The following is a 22,422-nucleotide window of genomic DNA, read 5'->3' as shown; positions in this document are numbered from 1 at the left end:
GGAGAGTTCTCTCGCAGCATTGGGGACGCCCCCAGTACTGCTCAAGAACTCATTTGCATACTGACGAAAACCGGGATCTCTACTGAACGGCGGCCCGTAGAAGACATCTAAAGGTAGGAGAAAAATAACCTTTCTTAAAGGGGTTGTCCCGTCACAAGGATCCTATCTATAATGCTTGTAAAAGTGAATGTAAGACTTTTCCTAAATACATTGCTTCAGCAAAACTGCTTTGTTTGGCCACTATCTCACTTTATTCATTTTTTTGTGGCCACAGCCCTGACCTGAGTCAAGTGATGTGTCTGCCTGCTCTCAGGGGGGAGGGAGGAGGGGCTAAGTGCACGGGAGCGAGCCTGGGGGGGGGGTAGTTTACCCTTTGGGGGACAGGTGAAGCCAGCAACATCGCTATGCTTCTGCCCTGCATGAAGCCAGCAGCGGCAGAAGCGATGCTGCTATTCCGGGGCGGGGGCGGAGGAGCGGAATAACAGCATCGCTTCTGCCGCTGCTGGCTTCATGCAGGGCAGAAGCATAGCGATGTTGCTGGCTTTACCTGTGCCGGCATCTAACTCCCCGGCATCCGCTGTAATAGGCGGATGCTGGGGACTGTTAGACGCCGGCACAGGCACATTGCTATGCTTCTGCCCTGCATGAAGCCAGCAGCGGCAGAAGCGATGCTGTTCCGCTCCGGGGTCACATATGCAAAGCCAAGCGGCGAGATGCCGCCGGCCCTGCGTGCAAGCTCATACACCAGTCTAGCCTTCACAATGCTAATACAGACCCGCAGGGTGTCGGGTCTGTATTCGCATTGTGAAGGGTAGCCTGGTGTATGAGCGCGCACGTAGGGCCGGCGGCATCTCGCCGCTTGGCTTTGCATATGTGACCCCGCCCACCAATGACGAGACAAAGCCGGAAGACAGAAGATTTTAGAGGAACGAAGATGGGTAAGTATGCGACGTGGGACAACCCCTTTAAGTCTATTCCTCCATGTTAGGGAGAAAAAATTTGATTTTAATGATAGCATCCCTTTAACGTATGACTGTCCCATCACTTCTCTCCCTCCTCACACAGGATATGGTTTACTGATAGACAAAGATGGACAGACCTACTCTGGAGCTTTACACAACAACAAAAAGCATGGCGATGGACAAATGACGCTCCAGTAAGTCCCCTATGTCTGTAATCCTATAGATTTTATAAATAAGGAAACAATAGAGATTCCTGACTGATGGAAAAGTCGCCAAATTTGGTGGGAATGATTTACTTATTGGACTTAATAGATCCCATAAAAGATGTCAAAGAAAATATAGATTGGACATGTTAAATGCAACACCGCCAGAGGTTTCAGCAACTCCCTCATCCCATTGATAACACATGCACATTTGACCAAACCAAGCATGGATGTGTGTGGTTTCGTTGGAAAGAATAGTTGTCAGTCAAAGAAGTGTTTGGCTAACATCTTTTGGAGATGTATGAGATTAAGGCTGAGGACCCAGTTTGTGGAAACGCAGCTTTTTTTGTTGCAGATTTACCTGCGTTTTTTTTGCCGAGTCCAAGAGAGGATTGGGCATAAGGTAGAAGTATAAGAACTTCCTATATGTTTCCCATTCCTTTTGTAGACATTCTTGACTTTGGCTGCTTTTCCACAATGTGGGGCCTGAGCCTAAAAGGGTGTTTGACACATTTTATTGTTTAATAGGAGTGCTGAATGGGGCCATAAACATGACAAGAACTCACATATCCATAGGATGCAGTTTTCCGCAGCGGCAGCTCAGGTCTTCTGTGTGTACAGGTCCCTCGGTTGATGCCACCAGTGATGTCCCATTTCTGCTAAGTAATCGGCGCAGCCAGTCACAGGCCTCAGCGGCGATGTCTTCACCAATGCCACATGACTGCTATGATGTGCCATTAGTGAAGAGGTCACCACTCACACCTGTGACTGGCTGCAGTGGTCACCTGGAACAAACAGCCTGGAAATCAAAGCCTCAGCCACGGGATATGGAGGCCTGGGAAGAGGTGAGTAAAGTTTATTTTATGTTTCTGGCCCCATCAGCAGCCCTATTAAACAATAATGAAATGGGTAGTTGTGTAAGGCACCTACTCACCTAAACTTGTTAGGCTATTACCCTCTATTTTAGTCGGGGTCCAGGTGCTACTAGACATCACCGACACCGCATCTATAAATGGAGCAAAAGAATTGGTACAAAAATTCTGGATAAGTTAAAGTCTAAGGCTGCCTTCACACGGAGTAACGCCGGGCTTGTAAAAATCCTCATTCACAGCCGTACACGCGAGCGCTGCGGAAGGCTCCCGAACACTTCCCATTCACTTCAATGGGAGCACTCGTAAAGCCAGCGTTACGAGCGCTCCCATTGAAGTGAATGGGAAGTGTTCGGGAGCCTTCCGCAGCGCTCGCGTGTACGGCTGTGAATGAGGATTTTTACAAGCCCGGCGTTACTCCGTGTGAAGGCAGCCTAAAGGTGGGTTCACACTAACATTGTTAATGTCCATTGTTCTTATCCGTCACAGGATGAAAGTAACGGACATTAAAAGATAGATGCAGACGAAGTCCCCTCTGTCGAGTGTCCATTTACGTTCATCCACATGTAAATAAACATGATGTAATGTTCATGTATGTCTTACAAATATCTGTGTGAAAAAATAGCGTGGCCTTGTATGTGTGAACGTGACCTGAAAGACACTGCTTGATTATTTAGAGAAAACCTAAGATGAGAAAAGCCCGGAGGGTATACACGACTTGTGATATACAACTGCCTTGCACCTGTGTCCTGCAAGTGAAGGTTTGTGTCTGTAAACAGTCATCTTGTGCTGTGTGTCATCTAACCCTACATGTGTCTGCCAGCGGTCTAGCGTCATCCTCAGCGTGCACGGCCTGTAATCTGGAGCAACACGTGTTTTGACGTCATGCATTCCAAATGTGTTCCTAAAGCTCCCAGTGTAATGTTAGCTGTTTTTCTGGCAGAAACTACTTTACACATATTTACTTTGCCTGGCTACTCAACTGTTGAGTTGGCACGGATCGAGCAGCAGGTGCGACCCGTTGTAGCAGAGGCAAGTGGCACCCAAGTGACATTGTTATCTGAGAAAAGGGATATCCCACTGAAGAGAGGGCTGAGGTTCTCGAATGCGCTGGAAGGAACACATGGGCTGGTTTCTGCATGACTTTACTAGGAATCTCTCCAAAGAAATCACAAAGGATTCCATAAGACCAGTATATTCTTGCTCTGTTGGCTACAATAGATATACTGGGTGTGTCTTTTTATTTCATTATTATTTTTTAATTCTTGATCTAAAAAATGTTCAAACATTTTTTGGTGCTGGTAATGGTATATTTTATTACACTGTCAGTCCAGACACAATATATGGACCTAACATTAAATGAACAACCCTCCTATAAATTAAAAGCCTACAAGGTGGGTCTCCCCGTTTCTTCATTATTGGCCAAAAGTATTGGCACCCCTGCAATTCTGTCAGATAATACTAATTTTCTTCCAGAAAATGATTGCAATCACAAATTATTTGGTATTATTATCTTCACTTAATTTGTCTTCAATGGAAAACCACAAAAAGAATTGCCAAATTGGATATAATTCCACAGCAAACATAAAAAAGGGGGTGGACAAAAGTATTGGCACTGTTTGAAAAATCATGTGATGCTTCTCTAATTTGTGTAATTAACAGCACCTGTTACTTACCTGAGGCACCTAACAGGTGGTGGCAATAACTAAATCACACTTGTAGCCAGTTGAAATGGATTAAAGTTGACTCAACCTCTGTCCTGTGTCCTTGTGTGTACCCTATTGAGCATGGAGAAAAGAAAGAAGACCAAAGAACTGTCTGAGGACTTGAGAAGCAAACTTATGAGGAAGCATGAGCAATCTCAAAGCTACAAGTCCATCTCCAAAGACCTGAATGTTCCTGTGTCTACCGTGTGCAGTGTCATCAAGAAGTTTAAAGCCCATGGCACTGTGGCTAACCTCCCTAGATGTGGACGGAAAAGTAAAATTGACAAGAGATTTCAACGCAAGATTGTGCGGATGGTGGAAGAATGTTCTCTGGTCAGATGAGACAAAAGTAGAGCTTTTTGGGAAAAGGCATCAACATAGAGTTTACAGGAAAAAAAGAGGCCTTCAAAGAAAAGAACACGGTCCCTACAGTCAGACATGGCGGAGGTTCCCTGATGTTTTGGGGTTGCTTTGCTGCCTCTGGCACTGGACTGCTTAACCGTGTGCATGGCATTATGAAGTCTGAAGACGACCAACAAATTTTGCAGTATAATGTACAGCCCAGTGTGAGAAAGTTGGGTCTCCCTCAGAGGTCATGGGTCTTCCAGCAGGACAATGACCCAAAACACACTTCAGGTCAGCACTAGAAAATGGTTTGAGAGAAAGCGCTGGAGACTTGTAAAGTGGCAGCAATGAGTCCAGACCTGAATCCCATAGAACACCTGTGGAGAGATCTCTTGATGGCAGTTTGGAGAAGGCCTCCTTCACATCTCAGGGGGGACCTGGAGCAGTTTGCCAAAGAAGAATGGTCTAAAATTCCAGCAGAGCCTTGTAAGAAACTCATTGCTGGTTACCGGAAGCGGTTGTGCGCAGTTATTGTGTCTAAAGGTTGTGCTACCAAGTATTAGGCTGAGGGGGCCAATACTTTTGTCCGGCCCATTTTTGGAGTTTTGTGTAAAATGATCAATGATTTGACTTTTTTTCATTCTCTTTTGTGTTTTTTCATTGCAAGCAAAATAAATGAAGATATTACCAAAGAGTTTGTGCTTGCGATCATTTTCTGGAACAAACTGAGTATTATCTGACAGAATTGCAGGGGGGCCAATACTTTTGGCCAACACTGTACCTTGTGCCATGTGGTATCTTTTTTTGTGACAGAGGGACCTCTTGGCCCTCCTCAGGGTCCAGAGCCTGGTAGCAATGGAGTAACTACCGGGGTAGCAGCTGCCACAGGGCCCGGGACGTTTTTTTTCTTAATAGGCCGTTACCAGCTGGAGTTATTCCAGACGGTAACAGGCCTCATTTACTTACCAATCCTGGCAGGGGTCGGGATCGGTAAGTAAGGCCGCGGGCCCCATAAACACTATTATTATACTCGGGGGTCTTTTCAGACACCTGAGTATAATGAACAGAGGTCCAGGGGAGGTAAGAGAACATAAAAAACTGTGTTAATTACCTCTCCGGGCTCCAGGCAGGCTTCGGGCCTACTTTTGTGACGTCCCTGACGTCACATGACCGGGGCCTGCGTCCTGGGTCATGTGACGTCCTGGACATCATTGAAGATGACCGACAGCACCGAGGACTGCAGCGGAGCCAGGGATAGGTAAGTAGCATTGTATTTTTATGTTGGTATATCCTCCTCGGTCTCCGATTATTATATTTGTGGGTCTGAGACCCCGGAGTATAAGTAATTGTTCATGGGTGTCCACTAAGAGGCATAATACTGTGTGAAGGGGCTACTATGGGGGATAATAGAGAGCGAAGGAAGGGGGGGGTGGTCGTTGCTTCTGAGACCCCCTGAAATCCTGAGAACAATGAGTGTTTTCCCTTTTGGATGGGACACATCTTTGCTCCCATTCACCAGAGATAGCAAAGTGCAGTACTCCAGCTATCTTCTGCGCACCCATTGAAGTGAATGGGGAAAGAAATGCTTCCCATCCAGCAGGGACACGGCTACATTCACACCAGAGAGAACACACCTCCCCCTTTCCCAGGATCGGTGGGGGTCTCTGTAGTCAGACCCCCACCAATTATCTTTTTATCTTATGCTCTAGGTGTAGTATAAGCATGCTTTATTGCCGTAATAACTGTAATACCACATACAAACTTTGGACAGGTGTGGCGCTACCTTTGGAAGAATTTGGTCTTGTTTGTCTTATCCTGTACAACCCCTTTAATAGATCCCTTTCTAGCAGTGTAGACAATAGGCAGAATCGCTCAGACCCCTGTGATAACCATTATTTGTATCATCCAAGTTTTACACAATTTTATGCCATTGAATGGAATAGTAACAAACTATTAAATCATAAGTTAAACACGCAAGAAATCTGTAATGTCTGACTGGCATTAGCCCATTGTATGGCGGCATTATCTTTCTAGATCTTCTCCCTAGAGTACAATTGTATGTCATGTATCATGATGACAGAGCTGCACATTGATCTGTATACGGAGCGCCTTTGAGGAAATCCGGAAAATCTCTTGCTTGCTGAGAACAATACATAATATGAGCACTCGGGTACAGGCTGACGTCTTATTCCTGTCTATAGGTGTCTGAGCATTCAAGACTTTTAACTTTTTCTCCGATTTTTTTTATATAGGTCTATATATATTTGATGCCAATACAAATGATTGTAGATTTCTAGAAATGTAATAAAAAATCTGGCTGTTCTAATAAATTTATTATCCTAAGCCTTATAATACTGCTATTCTATGCCCACTCCATAGTGCCTTACCATATCCAAAAAGGGTGTATACAGGATGGGTGCAAGTTGTAACCATCCTCTTTTTGTACGCCTTTGATGCTGCCATACAAACTGCCATGCGTGCCCCGAAAAATTGCAATGCCATGCTTTCCACTCAAAAATTTAGATCTACACACTATCCACATGATAATACCATACAATGCCCCAAAATACGATATAACAATTCTGAAGCATCTTTTTCTCATAATTATATGTTCTGTTCCTCTGTTATTCCTCCTGGAAATGTATGAATAGATTGGCAACTGGGCGGTACCATTTCCCCTAGGGTTGTATCTCTGCAGAGTCTGATACTGGCGGCACTGACTGGACCGAGTCAATCTCTCGAAGGTTACATCACCAGATGGTAACACCCAGCTGTCCGTACATGCCGAAATTTCTAGGAGGATTAATAGAGGAATGGCACAATATATAGGTCTAAGAAAAGATGCTTTTCTGTAACTAAACCTGACTTGCACAAGAGATCCTTTAAAGAGGTGTTCTGGGACTTATATATATTGATGGCCTCTTCTTAGGATATATCATCACTGGGTACGGCACCCTGGATCCCCACAGATCATCTGGTTGAAGAGGCTGTAACGTTTGGGCGTCACTGAAAACCAAGCTCAGCGACATACACCACTTAGGCGCTATCCTTGGTAATGCAGCTCAGCCCCATTCACTTAAATGGGACTTATCTGTTGCTTTTACCATATTACCAATGAACGTGATATCATCAGCACATGGACAAGGCCACAGTGCCTGTGAGTACAGCAGCCTCTTAAAACAGTTGATCTTTAGGGTATTGAACCCAAATCCATTACCCAACAATTACATATTGATGAACTTTCCTAGGGATAGGTCATCATTATATCAGTCTCAAAAACTTTGCACCAAAGGTGTTTCCACCTGTGAATTACTGCGTCCGTTACTAAGTTAGCACTGTGTTTGTCAATGAGCTCTTTGGAGCAGCGAGGGTGTTGCTGCTTACCTCTTTTATAGAGATAATTTGCATATTGACAAATATAGCGATATCTCGTCCACGGAGGTAGTGATTCACAAGAGGAAAACATGTTTGAAAAATGTTCCTTCCCTCTGCTGATGATTTATTAGTCCCATGACACTAACCTATCTATCTGCCGGACTGGATTGATATGCTGGGTTCTGGTGACACTAACCTATCTATCTGCAGGACTGGGGTGATATGCTAGTTCTGGTGACACTAACCTATCTATCTGCAGGACTGGGGTGATATGCTAGTTCTGGTGACACTAACCTATCTATCTGCAGGACTGGGGTGATATGCTGGTTCTGGTGACACTAACCTATCTATCTGCCGGACTGGATTGATATGCTGGGTTCTGGTGACACTAACCTATCTATCTGCAGGACTGGGGTGATATGCTGGTTCTGGTGACACTAACCTATCTATCTGCAGGCCGTGGTGATATGCTGGTTCTGGTGACACTAACCTATCTATCTGCAGGGCTGGGGTGATATGCTGGTTCTGGTGACACTAACCTATCTATCTGCAGAGCTGGGGTGATATGCTGGGGTCTGGTGACACTAACCTATCTATCTGCAGGGCTGGGTGATATACTGGGGTCTGGTGACAGTAACCTATCTATCTGCAGGGCTGGGGTGATATGCTGGTTCTGGTGACACTAACCTATCTATCTGCAGGGCTGGGGTGATATGCTGGTTCTGGTGACACTAACCTATCTATCTGCAGGGCTGGGGTGATATGCTGGTTCTGGTGACACTAACCTATCTATCTGCAGGACTGGGGTGATATGCTGGTTCTGGTGACACTAACCTATCTATCTGCAGGACTGGGGTGATATGCTAGTTCTGGTGACACTAACCTATCTATCTGCAGGGCTGGGGTGATATGCTGGGTCTGGTGACACTAACCTATCTATCTGCAGGGCTGGGGTGATATGCTGGGTCTGGTGACACTAACCTATCTATCTGCAGGGCTGGGTGATATACAGGGGTCTGGTGACAGTAACCTATCTATCTGCAGGGCTGGGGTGATATGCTGGGTCTGGTGACACTAACCTATCTATCTGCAGGGCTGGGTGATATACAGGGGTCTGGTGACAGTAACCTATCTATCTGCCGGGCTGGGGTGATATGCTGGTTCTGGTGACAGTAACCTATCTATCTGCAGGGCTGGGGTGATATGCTGGTTCTGGTGACAATAACCTATCTATCTGTGGGACTGGATTGATATGGTAACAGACTGGTTCTGGTGACAGACTCCTTATAATCATATCCGATGTAGTGTTTCTGTGTGATAGCGCCATCTATTATTCTTGGCTATCTTGACATATAAGAGGAAAGCTGGGTTATAAATTAGTCTTTTTTAGCCCATGGAACGTGTACCCAGGGGGGTGCTCAGTAGTCCCTGGGGTTACGTGTTATGGCTAACAACTACTGGTCTATATTACATTCTGCACTGTATGCAGATCTCCTATACCCAGGATGGATGCCCTGTTGTGGCCATTATGTTATCCACAGGGCATTGTGGGGGCCATTATGTCACACGTGGCAGCACTGTGGAATTATGGGGAAAAAGAGCTCTGTGCGGGGTTCATATAATGTATAAAGGGAAAAGTAGGGTCGTCTTATGCATCTCCTAGCAGGGGTGAGCGGGACCACTTATCAGCTCCTGTAATATGTTGTATCATTACAGGAATGGCGATCACTATGAGGGAAACTGGGTCTTGGACCAGCGCCAAGGACATGGAGTTCTGCACTGTGTAGATGGGACCATATATGAGGTACAGTAACACAATAATAAATCTCATCTCCGCTCTCACAAATATCTAGTTCACATTTCTCTTAATTGCTCTTTCTCTATTATCCTATCAATGTGTAATATGTCTTGTCGGAAAATTTCGTTGATTCTTCTATTTTTTGGAAAAGTCACATATTGTAGTGTAAACTTTTGTATATGCAAAGACACTGGTGCAAATCACTTAAAGGGTAAGTTCAGACGGGGTTTTTTGGACCGGAACCTGAGTCGGAGGCCGGATAGCTGCGACTGAGTGCCAGTGCACTGCACCAACATCCAGTCGCTGGCTCTGCTCCGAATTAAGCCCAATGAATGGGCCTAGTCAGGAGGAGGGAGTGTCGGTAATTCTTGATCTGACACTATCATCATTTATTTTTCCTCCTCTTTTGTTTGGTAATGTGGCTGAAATTATGGGAAAAAGAGAGTTCTGTGCGGGGTTCCTATAATGTACAAGAGGAAGAATAGGGTCATCTTATGCATCTCCTAGCAGCCGCATGAACTTTCTCTATAGAACCCATCAGTACAACATTTTGGGTAATATGAAACACTACAAATGCTGCAAACATTCTCATGTATAATGGCGTACATGAGACTCTGTCCGTCCTAGTATATAAATTATAGGTGTCTCCATAGCTCCCGAGGCTGCTGCTTGTACAGCCATTACTATGCGATCTGAGTAACTAATAGGATCAGCTACTTGACCTATAAAATAAATACTGCCCTATTGTTACCAGTCTGCCGCAATTACATGTCTGCGTATACCTCCAGTATATCATTACAGTATACTACAGGCCATTGCATCCTCGCAGTTTATCCTGGCTCCCTCCCCGTCCATTAAGTGTCTCTCTCCCTAATCCAGGTTTATGCTAATTGTATCCTAGCTCCTTATGAATAAAACATCCATTATTTCCGAAACTAGGAATCTATCACCAAACTATGTTAATGTGTAATGTACTAATATTGGTTGTAATTATCCTCCATTATAACTCAATTAGCACGCTGCACCGCCGCTGTTGATAGACACAACGGTGTAGTGTGAATCCATGATTTCCCAGGCAAGCGTGAATGGAGATCATTGGTTTACTTTGCCTGTTTGGAGTCGCGTCAGGGAGCAGAGAGCGTCTTTAGTGGTCTGCAATGTCTGCAGAATACATAATAATCTTAAGAGACTGCTGCCTTCCTCCTTAGTGGTAAATCTGGATGTAGAATATTCCATGGACATAGAGAAAATATATTAAAGGGGTTATCCAGCTTCCAAAAATGATCTGCAAATATATCCACAGCAGTGCTAAATCCTCACTGTTCCCTTGTGCAGCCTTTGTTTGGCTTTATTTTACTTGCTGCTCCTTGTATCACTGTTAGCAGTGAATCTTTGAACAAACTACATTTCCCATGATGCATCTCCATTGCGATTACAGGTAATAAATCACTCCCATAGCTGAGGTCACGTGATGCGGTGATGTTTCATTTACAAGCTCCCTCCCCCCAAACACAGAGAGTGAGAGCAGCAGATGAATAAAAGGAAATGTAGTTCGTCCACAGATTCATCTCATGTAAATAACAGTGATAACAAGGCGCAGCAAGTAAAATAAAGCCAAGAAGAGGGTCCATAAGGGAAGTGGATGTATTTGTAGATAATTTTTGGAAGTTGGATAACCCCTTTAAGTATTTGTAAGAATTATTGTATAATGGTTAGAGGGCTAAAAATATGGGTGGGTGAAAATTTTCCAATTTTTTGTGAACTTACAGAAAAAACAAATCTACCATTTTTTTCAACATAATTTGTCAACTAGCTTTTGTATTCTCACGAATGCATCGCCGTCGTCACCTAAATCTTCATCCTCGTAGGGCTTCTTTGAGCGGATGTCCCACAAACACACTCAACGTTGTCATCAGCCATGGACGTGCATTTGGCTGACCTTGGTCATGCTTCTCTGTCCGTTTGTACATACTTCTTTGAGACAAAACTCTTTCTCCATACTCTGCACAAAGGCATTTTGGGCTCACTCTTGTACATGTTTATGGACTTGTAAATAGCAGGTAGATAATTGACACAGTGGGTCAGCGAGCTGAGTGTGCATGTGTTTGTAGGGGTCAGAGGTATGCGACCCAATCCATCGACCTGAACGTGCGATCCAACTGTGCCAAGCAATTGCTATTCTGGGCTTGGCTTACCTCTCCCTGCCTAACCTGCCAAAGATCAGGGCAAGCAGACGTCCATCTTGTAGAATATGCTGCAGCGCTCACACTGGCACGTTGTCACCAATATTTACTAAGGTAGATGTCCGGCATGTCACGGATGGCAAGTAGGACCAGTAGCAGATGGAAGACCAAAAGGTACGAGAAGACCTTTCTTTCATACTAGAGCATGTACCACCGGACATGACTACAAGGCTTCAGGTCGTTCTGTGTAAAGACTGTACATCAAGTGGGCCCAAGACACCCGCTGATACACAGCTAATGGGCACGATCAGGTTTCACAATCGCTTAGGAGAGACATTGTTTTGTCCTCTCTCCAGAAAGCACCAGATGAAGACACAGTTAGTGTAACAAGTGTACAATAAGACACACAAAACACAACTGAATACACAACGCGGTTGCACAGGTCAGTCTTGCGTTTGGGGCTAAACTAGTCTCCCATCAAAGGCCGTTTTCTGTAATGTGGTGGCTCCTGCCATGTTACATGTTCTCACAGGGAGGGGGAATAAGCTGCTGACAGACTCCTGTGAGAACAAAATAAGATTGGCTATATTGAAAATCAACATGTCTGATCCTTCTTTTGCCTGACATCTGTTAGGAGGCAAGTTAGGAGCCCCCAATACACAGTAAAGAGATGTCCATTTTTTGGAAGAGAGACTTACTCTATATCACGTCTATCTGAATCTCCTTGGTCGATCACATAACCATGAGAACAGCACCAATATTATAGGTTATTAGACAGTGCCTACCCCGTTATAGGGTGTACTATGGGCAGAGCTGGCACTGGATGCAGGAACTGGGGCCTGGCACTATATTGGGCTATATGTAGATGGTGCAATATAGGGGTCATTGAGGCCGGCACTTTATGGGACACTTCACCTGCACTGTTTTCAGGCCTTTGTTGGGATTCTGTAATCGGTATGTACAGTAGCTGGATTTTGTTAGCATCTCTGATTAAGTGGAGGTCTGATTATGTGTATAAAGAACCCCCAAACATGTCCCAGACCTACTGCCGCCATGGAGATACTAGTCTTGATTAGATGTGTAGTACAAGTAGACGGATCCGGCACTTCGATAGTGAAATTCTGGACATGGGAAAATAACCCCAAATAGAAGTCACAAGTGGTTAAAAATGTCTACGTGTTTCTGGTGTAATCCTCTTACATGACACATTGATGCATAAGAGGGTTACACATGACACATTGTGCTAGAGGCCGCGTGCTACTGCGCATGCGCCCGGGCTATTTTTTTTTATCAGTGTCCGCGAGCAAGCGCTGGAGGAGGACGGGACCCGAAGACGTCAGAGGAAGAAGAGGCGGGGAAGAAGAAGACGGCGCACCCTGAATGCCCGCCCAGCGTGCACCTTCAGTAAGTAGATAACATTCTTTTTTAAGTTATTATTTTAAAATGGGGGGGTAGTTTAATATAACATTTACGGTGCCTGAATAGCCTTTTTAAAGGCTATGCACACATATGTGGGGCTCTATCAGCATGATTTTGCTGATAGAGCCCCTTTAAGGGGATTGTCTGGGATAACCACTTTTTTTAATATGACGCCGGGGAAGGTGAAAACATTCTTTAAAACCCCCATACTCACCTGTCCCGGTCCTCCGGTGTCTCCCAGCACAGTCCAGTCCTGCTACTCTGGAGTTTTCCTGCAGGACTGGACCGTACTGGGAGACACCAGAGCCCCGGGGACAGGTGAGTATAGGTGTTTAAAAATATTTTCCCCTTCACCAGTCTCATAATAAAAATGCAGTTATCCCGGATAATCCCTTTAACCACTTGTGACTTCTATTCGGGATTCTTTTTCCATGTTGAAATAAAGGATTTTTTTTGTTTCAATATTGGAGCACTGGGCCCTTCTCCTGTTACTGCCTTGTGAGCGCTGGGCTGTGCGATATTCCACCGCACCTGGTGAACCCCTTCTTCTGTTTTAGTTAGATGTGTACTCAGGACCCCAGTGTTGTATGGCAGCAGAGCCAGGTGGTAAATTCCTGACAGATATGCCGAATAACAAACGACTGTGTTCCCATTACGACTAGGGCTACACAGCAACTTTGACCATTGCAGCTGAGGTAAGTGAATGGGGTCACACTGCCATGACTCTGGGGCATTGTCACAAAAATATCAATCGGTGCTTGACTTTTTTTTTTTTTTTTCGTGTACAAACGGTGGAGTTATATTAACGTCAGGGGTCCCAGTGTAAGACCCTTCAATTGCATTAGTTGCAATGTTGCAGGGCGATCCGTCATTATTTGGTCCTGCGATGGCTGCTGCGGTCAAAGCACCATGTTTTCCTAGCCTGAAGGTATTCTGGTGGTCCGTGCAAGTATATTAGAAAACTGAAGGTGCGATACAGGTGCACATGGCGGTTACGGCTGAAGCGCATTCCTCCTGGCAGTATACAAGCTGTTCTTAAAGGGATTCTACCATTAAATTCACATTTTTTGTAGATCACACATAGTACTAGACTTAAGAAAGGCTATTCTTCTCCTACCTTTAGATGTCTTCTCCGCGCCGCTGTTCGTTATAAATCCCGGTTTTCTTCGGTATACAAATGAGTTCTCTCGCAGCACTGGGGGCGGTCCTCAGCACTCAAACAGCACTGGGGGCGTCCCCAATGCTGCAAGAGAAACTCCATCTTCTTCAGGAACGTCCTCTTCACACATCTTCTTCTGGCGCAGGTGGTCAAACTTCTAGGCCCCGAGCACAGCCGACTGTGCATGCCCACAGGCCACAAGAAAATGGCCGCTCACTTACTTACTCCTAACATTCTCTTATTGAAAATGGTAAAGAAATTAATACTTTACTACTGGCTGTCTTTGCATCCTCTATCTAATCCAGTGTATTGGTCTCTTGTAGGACAGAACAACTTTTTGGGCCCTCACAGACTACAGGGCCTATAGCTTTTGCACCTCTGTAGTTATATCCATATTTGCAGAGTAGTCATGTGTCTCCTGGTCTATCACAGATAACATGAGCACTGAATGGCGTCAAGTCTGAAGATCGAAACCTAGCTGTAAATACGTGAATGTACCTGATCAATTCCATATATACATGTATACTTCTGACAGCAGATCCATAGAACGTCTGCTCCATTCAGACTAAGCACTTTCTGACGTGATGTAGAGCAGTCTCCATTGCAATTACATGGGGGATGAATATTGTGTATATATCTGATGGCTCCCCATTCATTTCCCACCCATTATAACATCTTCCCCTCCCCCTTCCTTTTGTTCTTCCATGACATTCTTGTGACAGTAATGAGCGTGCGGGGTTAGTTTGATGTCTGATGTCACATTTTTAGTTCCTGAGCATCCAATGTAAGTGAATGGGTTTCATTGGGGAGATCAAACTCGGTGTCTGAGAATCACATGTGGATGGGGCAGACTGCCAAACCAAAATCGTCTGTTAACCCTTAATGTTCTTTTTACTTGGCAATCATTTTCAAATACTTTGTACTTACGTTCACTACTTCAGACAAGAGGTCTGCACTTTTCTGACCATTATCTGAGCTGCCATTCAGGGCCACGAAAGATGGAGACCCTTTCCTCTTAAAAAGTGGTTACACACGGTAACCCAGGAGCCCGTAGTTTGTAATGGGGTCCGTCGGCTTTCTGCTGGTTTTATATTGAAGCAGGTGGAGAGAAGTATCCTCCGTGCAGAACTTTTCTCTCTGCCCCTTTAAGGCGGAATCAGCAATGGAGTCTCCAACGCAGATGTGAATCCAACCTGATATCTTACATTCTAATATCCATTTCATTTGTGGTGTTACTGACTGTAATGTGCGCATAAACCTTTTTGTAAATGTGCATTTTCCTACAGAGCCGCCACGGAGGAACTGAACCATTACATAGCACCCTATGAAAACCCAGGGCTATGCATGTAAGGCCCCTCGCAGATGACCATGGTGTGGGTCAGTGTGCTATCTGGGGATTTCACAGAGAGCAAACTGACCCTTTGTTTTCTATGGGCCAGTATACATGACTGTTATTTTCACGGTCCCATATGACAGTCTGGGCCGCATTAGGTAGGACAGGTCCCAATCCTGTCCTATTTTGTATCCTGTGGCTCCTATTAATTAATGAAAGTGGCTGCGGCAGCCCGGGCGGCACACAGGTACATCCCCATGTCTCCCGTGTGCAGCCCATGCTTTTAATTCACGGCAGGCCGGTTGCAGCACAGTCGTCTGCAACCGGCCTAATGCAGAGAGAAGCTGGGTCCTCCACAAACACAATACTTATTGATAGAAGCATAAAAGAATAAGGGACTCAAAAAAACACAGCAACAAAGTGCAGCTTTTCAGTAATTTGCAGTTTCAGCCTTAATGTTAAAGGGGGGGGGGGGTATTCCTACATTTTTAACCCTTAAGTACTATCATGGTGTCTATCATACACCACTATCATACACATATCATCATGATAGACACCATGATAGTACTTAAGGGTTAAAACTACTTTAGGAACAAATAACTGAAGGGCCTAATATTCTAGCGGTGCAAGGTAAGTTTCCTGGGGCATCTATAGAACTGCTCAGCGGCCACTTACCATTACGTATAGGTAATCGCTGAGGCCATAACTACAGTTGTGACGTCACTTCTGGACCTATGGCACTGAAAACAAAGACCAGACCCTGCAGGGCTTAAACAGGAGATGTAATAACGGGTTAGGGGTTCTTTAAATTTCCCTTTGTCCATCCCTGCAGAGATCTATAGGAATAATCCCATACAAAAGCCTATTATTTATTTATTTAGCTAGCGCCCACATATTCTGCAGTGCGGTACAGAGATCGCCATCATTCCCAATCCCCTCTGGAGTTCACAATACAACTTAACCTATATGTATGTTGTTGGTTGTTTTTTTGAGCGTGGAAGTAAGAAAGCAGAATCCCTGGAGGAAGCCGATGCAAACATACACTCCATGCCGGCCATGTCAACATATAAACTCCATTCTGATGTTACCCGGAGGAAGTCCATACACACATATATACTCCATGCAGCTCTTAACTGGGGGAAGCCCATGCAACCAAACAATTCCATTCTGATGTTACATGGATGAAGCCCATGTAAATTTATAAACTCCATTCTGATGTTACCCGGAGGAAGTCCATACACACATATATACGTACTCCATGCAGCTCTTAACTGGGGGAAGCCCATGCAACCAAACAATTCCATTCTGATGTTACATGGATGAAGCCCATGTAAATTTATAAACTCCATTATGATGTTACCCGGAGGAAGCCCATGCAAACATTTTAAATACATGCAAACATCTTAGCCCATGCAAACATGCAAATATCTGCAGATCTTAATTGGGGGAAGCCCATGTAAATATATAAACTCCATTCTGATGTTACCTGGAGGAAACCCATGCAAACATAAACTCCATGCAGATCTTACCTGGGGGAAGCCCTTACAAGCATACAAACTCCATTCTGATGTTACCTGGATGAGCCCATGCAAACGTATAAACTCCATACAGGTATACAAACTCCCTGCAGATGTTACCTGGAGGAAGCCCATGTAAACCTGTATACTGGGGGTCAGCAACTTTCGGCTCTCCAGCTGCTGTGAAACTACAACTCCCATCATGCTCCATTCACTTCCATGGGAGTTCAAAGAACAGCAGAGCCAGTATGCATGCTGGGAGTTGTAGTTTTACAACAGCTGGAGCGCCGATGGTCGCCTACCCCTGCTTATAAACTCTATACAGATGTTCTATATACGCCATGCAGATTTTGCCTTGGTCAGATTCAATCCCAACATGGCAGACAGCAGTGCTAACCACGGACCCTTTAGATCCTGACTCCCCCCAGCTGTGTTACAGTCGTCCCCTAGACCCATGGTCAAGAAATACATGATTTCGAACTAACACTGTTCATCATGATCTATCCCTAGGACTCCCAATCTGCCCAAAGTTTCTTTATGTGCTGCATCTTAATGTAGCAGCACTAGGTGGCAGTGTAGGACTTCCTTTCCGGGCCCCGCTAAGCTGTTCTGTGCCTGATCCTCGCTGAGCTCCCTGCTGGGCTGTAAATGTTTACCACTACAGTTACATTTTCAATAGAAATGTGCTTAAAGGTGGAACAATTTCTCGCTGGGAACAATATCCAACAACACCGCCAAGCAACAATGCTAAGTACTCAAGCAGATACAAGGAAATGGTGGAGCGTGCATGGACTTCTTTTTTTAAAAAATCCTTATATAAATGCAGAAATAACAGTGCTGAAAAGAAAGAACAGTATTTAGAGGGAATAACAGAGTACGTTTCGTGATTAGTGCGTCTTTTATGGCGCCTTGTACCCTGCAGACACTGGTGTGCTCTTACTGTTTGTAAAATGTATTTTTTACATCTAGGTAGAAGTTAGTTTTCGCAGGTCTCGAGATGACGTCCGATAAAGTCCTGAAGGTGGAAGGGTGAGCAATAAAGAGTAAAGATTATGGTTTCTGGCTCCGTCTATTGATGTCCGTGATTCTCGGTAGGGAGGGATGATGCCGTGTTTGGCTATAGGAAATAAGGGAACCTGGGGACCCGCAGTCTATCATCTGTATTGGGCGTCTGTAATGAATGTAAAGTAGAAATATGGTGAATATTCCGGGGGAGGGGGGGATATTATTGCTCTATGTGTATTAGCAGTTAAGTCTCGACCGCGCTTCTGCTAATTATTCTGTCTCTTCCTTTGGGATCTCCCAGTTGTCCTTGTTGTTTTCGTCTTGGCAGACATAATGATATAAGTGGACAGGTCACTGTCTCCCATAGGATCAGCACACTCATCCCCCGCTGCTGTCGTCTGATTGTCCGCAGCAGCGGTGGTCTGCAACCACAATTCCCAGCATGCCTTGCTGAAACAAGGCTCACCGTCGAATTAAAGGGATTGTCCATCTGTTTGTTTTTTTTATTATTATTTAATAGGGTTGTAGAGGTGGCCATGAACATATAAAATCTTAACTCGCCTCTCCTCAGATGTTCTTTTCTCTTGTTTTCCGTAGACAGGTCCACCCCATTTGTGCTTGGTGATCATTGCAGCCTCAGCGGTGGCCTCTTCACAAATGGACTGCTGCGATGTGCTGTATGTGAAGAGGTCACCGCTGAGGCCTGTGATTGGCTGCAGGGGTCATCGAGCGCAAACAGCCTGGGAACTTTAGAAATGAAGACCACGTCACTGGATGCAGAGGCCTGGGGAGAGGTGAGTAAAGGTTTTTTATGTTTGTGGCCCCCTCAGCGACCCTATTAAATTAGAAAAAGGAGAGTCAGAACACCCCTTTAAAAGGGCTCTATCAGCAAAATCATGCTGATCGAGCCCCACATATGCATGAATAGCCTTTAATGTTATAGCCGGTAATGTTATATTAAACTACCCCCCCCCCCCCCCCCCCGTTTTAAAAAAAAGTAACCTAAAAAAGAATGTGCTCTACTTACCGAACGTGCACCCTGGGCGGGCATTCAGGGGGTGTCTTCATCTTCTTCCCCGCCTCTTCTTCCTCCGATGTCCTCCGGTCCCGTCTTCCTCCGGCGCTCGCTTGCGGACACTGATATGAAAAAACGGCCTGGGCGCATGCGCAGTAGCATGCGGCTTCTACTACGGCTACTGCGCATGCGCCCAGGCTATCACTGGCCGTTCGCGAGCGCTGGAGGAAGACGGGACCCGAGGACATCGGAGGAAGAAGAGGCGGGGATGAAGATGAAGACACACCCTGAATGCCCAACCAGGGTGCACGTTCGGTAAGTAGAGCACATTCTTTTTTAGGTTATTATTTTAAAACGGGGGGTTAGTTTAATATAACTTTTACGGTGCCTGAATAGCCTTTTTAAAGGCTATTCATGCATATGTGGGGCTCTAGCAGCATGATTTTGCTGATAGAGCCCCTTTAAGGCAAAACAAAAGTAGGCTAAACCTCCGATTCCAACTCTACATTTGTCCAAAGTGACTCCAACTAGAGATGAGCGAGTCGCAGTCGATCGAATTTCGAATACCATTATAGTCTATGGGAAAAAACGGGAATGTTGTTCCGGTTTCCATGGAAACCAAAGTTCGACACATTGGATCCTCCAAGTTCAGGAAGTAGCAGGACGAGGAGCGCGAGGAGGTTTTTGAATTGATTTCAATGGAATTTTCCTGTGTGGTATTCGACCGATAGGAGTATTCGATGGAATACTATTCGCTCATCTCTAACTCCAACTTCTTCATATATGGCTGTGGTCAGAGGCAGTGAAGCGCCTTTAACTCACAAAAGCATCTACTGATTGGTTCCTATGAAAGTAATTCTGTAACAAACAATGTTTCAATTAACTATACAATAAGAATAATAATTAAAAATAATGAATCATTTTAGGGAGAGTTCACACCAGCACCCCATCTTCGCTTTGTGGGTTTCTGTCTTTTGCCTGAGAAACTGGACAGGAGACAGAAACCCCCAGTCAGTGTCCGCCCGTGAGCGTCTTCCAGTCTTAAAGAAAAAACAGTTTCACCGCAGAGAGGCAGAAGACGCTCACGGGCGGACACTTTGCAAACCCATTCAAATGATGGGTGTGAAAACTGACTGACGGTTTCCGTCTCCTGTCCAGTTTCTCAGGCAGAAGACGGAAACCTGAAAGTGGAGACCGAGCTCAGGTGTGGACCCGCCCTCTCTTTGAGGCCGGAGCTGGAATTTTAATTTTACCCAAAACTGACCCCGATTATACAACTCCGACTCCACGACCCTGAAGGAAAGACTGGTCATGTATTCTATAAATGTTTTTGTGAAAACCACTGGAAAGTCTATATTATAGAATGACATTACTCTTATCCAGGGAGCAGCTTGCTGAAGTAGAAACCTTCCCTCTCTGCAACGTCTGCAGTATAGATGGAGGAATCAATTCACAACAAACCGATTTGATCTGATTATTCCAAATTGTTATTTTTTTTATTTTTTTTTTAAATTAATGAAGTAAAATGGGCACCACTAGTAAATTATTATACTTATACTCACCTTCCAATACCTCTTTTGGGTCCCCTCGCAGCGTCCGGCGTTCTGTTTCTGCTTTCTCGCGGCGTCCGGTGCTCTCTTCTGCTAGCAGAAAAAGGAACCCATTGAAGTCAATGGAAGGGTTTTTTTTTTTTTCAGCGCTGAAATTCCACACCAAATTCCTCACCATTTTTCTCCGTGTGAATGGACTCTAATGATGGGCTGTAGAGTTGATAGTCTAAACCACCGACTCCGACTCCTCTATCTTTCCACGGCCCAACTCCAACTCGGAGTCCGTCATAAACAGCCATGGTCAGACAGACGTAGTAAAGTTTCTCTAATTCAGGAAGAAACATGGCGGTTATACCTATGCAAGTAACAATGTAACAATCTATAGATCTAATTAATTATACAATATTAATAGTTGTACAATGTAATTAACCCCTTAGTGACCAGCCTATTTTGGACCTTAATGACCAAGCCAAATTTTGGAAATTTGCCCTGTGTGACTTTATCAGTGAATAATTCTGTAACAGTATAGCGTATCCAAGCGATTCTGATATTGTTTTTTCGTGACATGTTGTACTTTACTGAGAAGGTAAAATTAGACTGATATAACTTGCGTAAATTTATTTAAAAACTCGCAAATGCCGAAAATTTTGAAAATTTTTCAATGTTTTCCATTTTTAGCTGCGATATCTCACATATACACAATAATACAGGGCAAAAAAGTTAGTAGTTATATACTTCCAAATGTTCCTTTTGTGTTTCAAGCATATTTGAAATAATTTTAGCATATTTGAGTAACTTAGACAATTTACAAGTTTATCAAGTTTATAAGCAAATTTTGGAAATTTTGAGTTTGTCATTTTTTCCTGTACCAAGCTCTGTTTGCAGACAGGAATTGGTGGAATAATGACAGAACCTCCCATTAAATGACCCAATTTGGAAAACTAGACCCCTTCAGGTATTCTTTGAGGGGTTTAGTGAGTATTTTGATCAAATAAATATTGTTTTGCAAGAATTATTACAAATGATGAAAAAAATGACATTTTCATTTTCTTCAAATATATGTCATTTTAAAGCCAGTTTTTTTGCACACAACACATCAAAAAGAAGAAACACACCCCAAAATATATCACCCCACTTCTTCCGTGTTAAAATATGTCCATTTTGTGGCCTTAGTCCTATGTACGCACATATAGTAGGGCCTAAGAGGTAAGGAGGGCCAAATGGATTTCAAAGCACAAATTTTGCTTGCAGATATTTTAGGCCCATTGCACATTCAAACAAGATTTGAGTTACCAAAGCAATTGAAAAAACCCCATAAATGACCCCATTTTATAAACTAGACCCCTTAGGGTATTCATTGAGGGGTATAGAGAGTACTTTGACCCCATAAGTTTTGAGAAAATGTGCGTCAAACAAAAAAAAAATCATATTTTTTACACAAGTGTCATTTTATAGGCAGTTTTTTTTCACATAACACATGAAAATGAAGAAAAACACCCCAAAATAGATTACCCCATTTCTCCTGTGTTCAAAAACGTACACTTTGTGGCCTTAATCCTATGTACGGATGCACGGTAGGGCCCAAAAAGAAGGGAGCACCAACTGGATTTCAAGACACAATTTTTGCTTCTAAATGTTTCAGGCCCATTGCTCATTTAAACAAGATTTGAGTTACCAAAATAATTGAAAACCCCCATAAATGACCCCATTTTATAAACTAGACCCCTTGAGGTATTCATTGAGGGGTATAGTGAGTATTTTGACCCCATAGGTTTTAAAAGAATTTGCGTCAAACAAAAAATTCTAATATTTTTTTACACAAAAGAGTCATTTTAAAGGCAGTTTTTTTGCACACAAGGCATGAAAATAAAGAAAAACACCCCAAAATAGATGGCCCCATTTCTCCCGTGTTCAAAAATGTACACTTTGTGGCCTTAATCCTATGTACAGACGCACGGTAGGGCCCAAAAAGATGGGAGCACC

The 22,422-nt window shown here is 44.1% G+C and overlaps 1 protein-coding gene across 1 annotated transcript in view; it reads left to right on the top strand.

Moving 5' to 3' along the window:
• MORN1 (MORN repeat containing 1) overlaps window positions 1-22,422 on the top strand; it is a 282,778-nt gene that overhangs the window by 15,791 nt on the left and 244,565 nt on the right. Inside the window, exons 5-6 of the mRNA XM_075279633.1 lie at window positions 1,066-1,156; window positions 9,177-9,264. Coding sequence (XP_075135734.1) covers window positions 1,066-1,156; window positions 9,177-9,264 — 179 coding nt within the window. The remainder of the gene's footprint in view (window positions 1-1,065; window positions 1,157-9,176; window positions 9,265-22,422) is intronic.

This window comes from Leptodactylus fuscus, chromosome 6, assembly GCF_031893055.1.
Source record: "Leptodactylus fuscus isolate aLepFus1 chromosome 6, aLepFus1.hap2, whole genome shotgun sequence".
Lineage (NCBI taxonomy): Eukaryota > Metazoa > Chordata > Amphibia > Anura > Leptodactylidae > Leptodactylus > Leptodactylus fuscus.
Note: the sequence above shows the minus strand (reverse complement) of the source record. Positions and strands in the feature narration are given on the sequence as shown.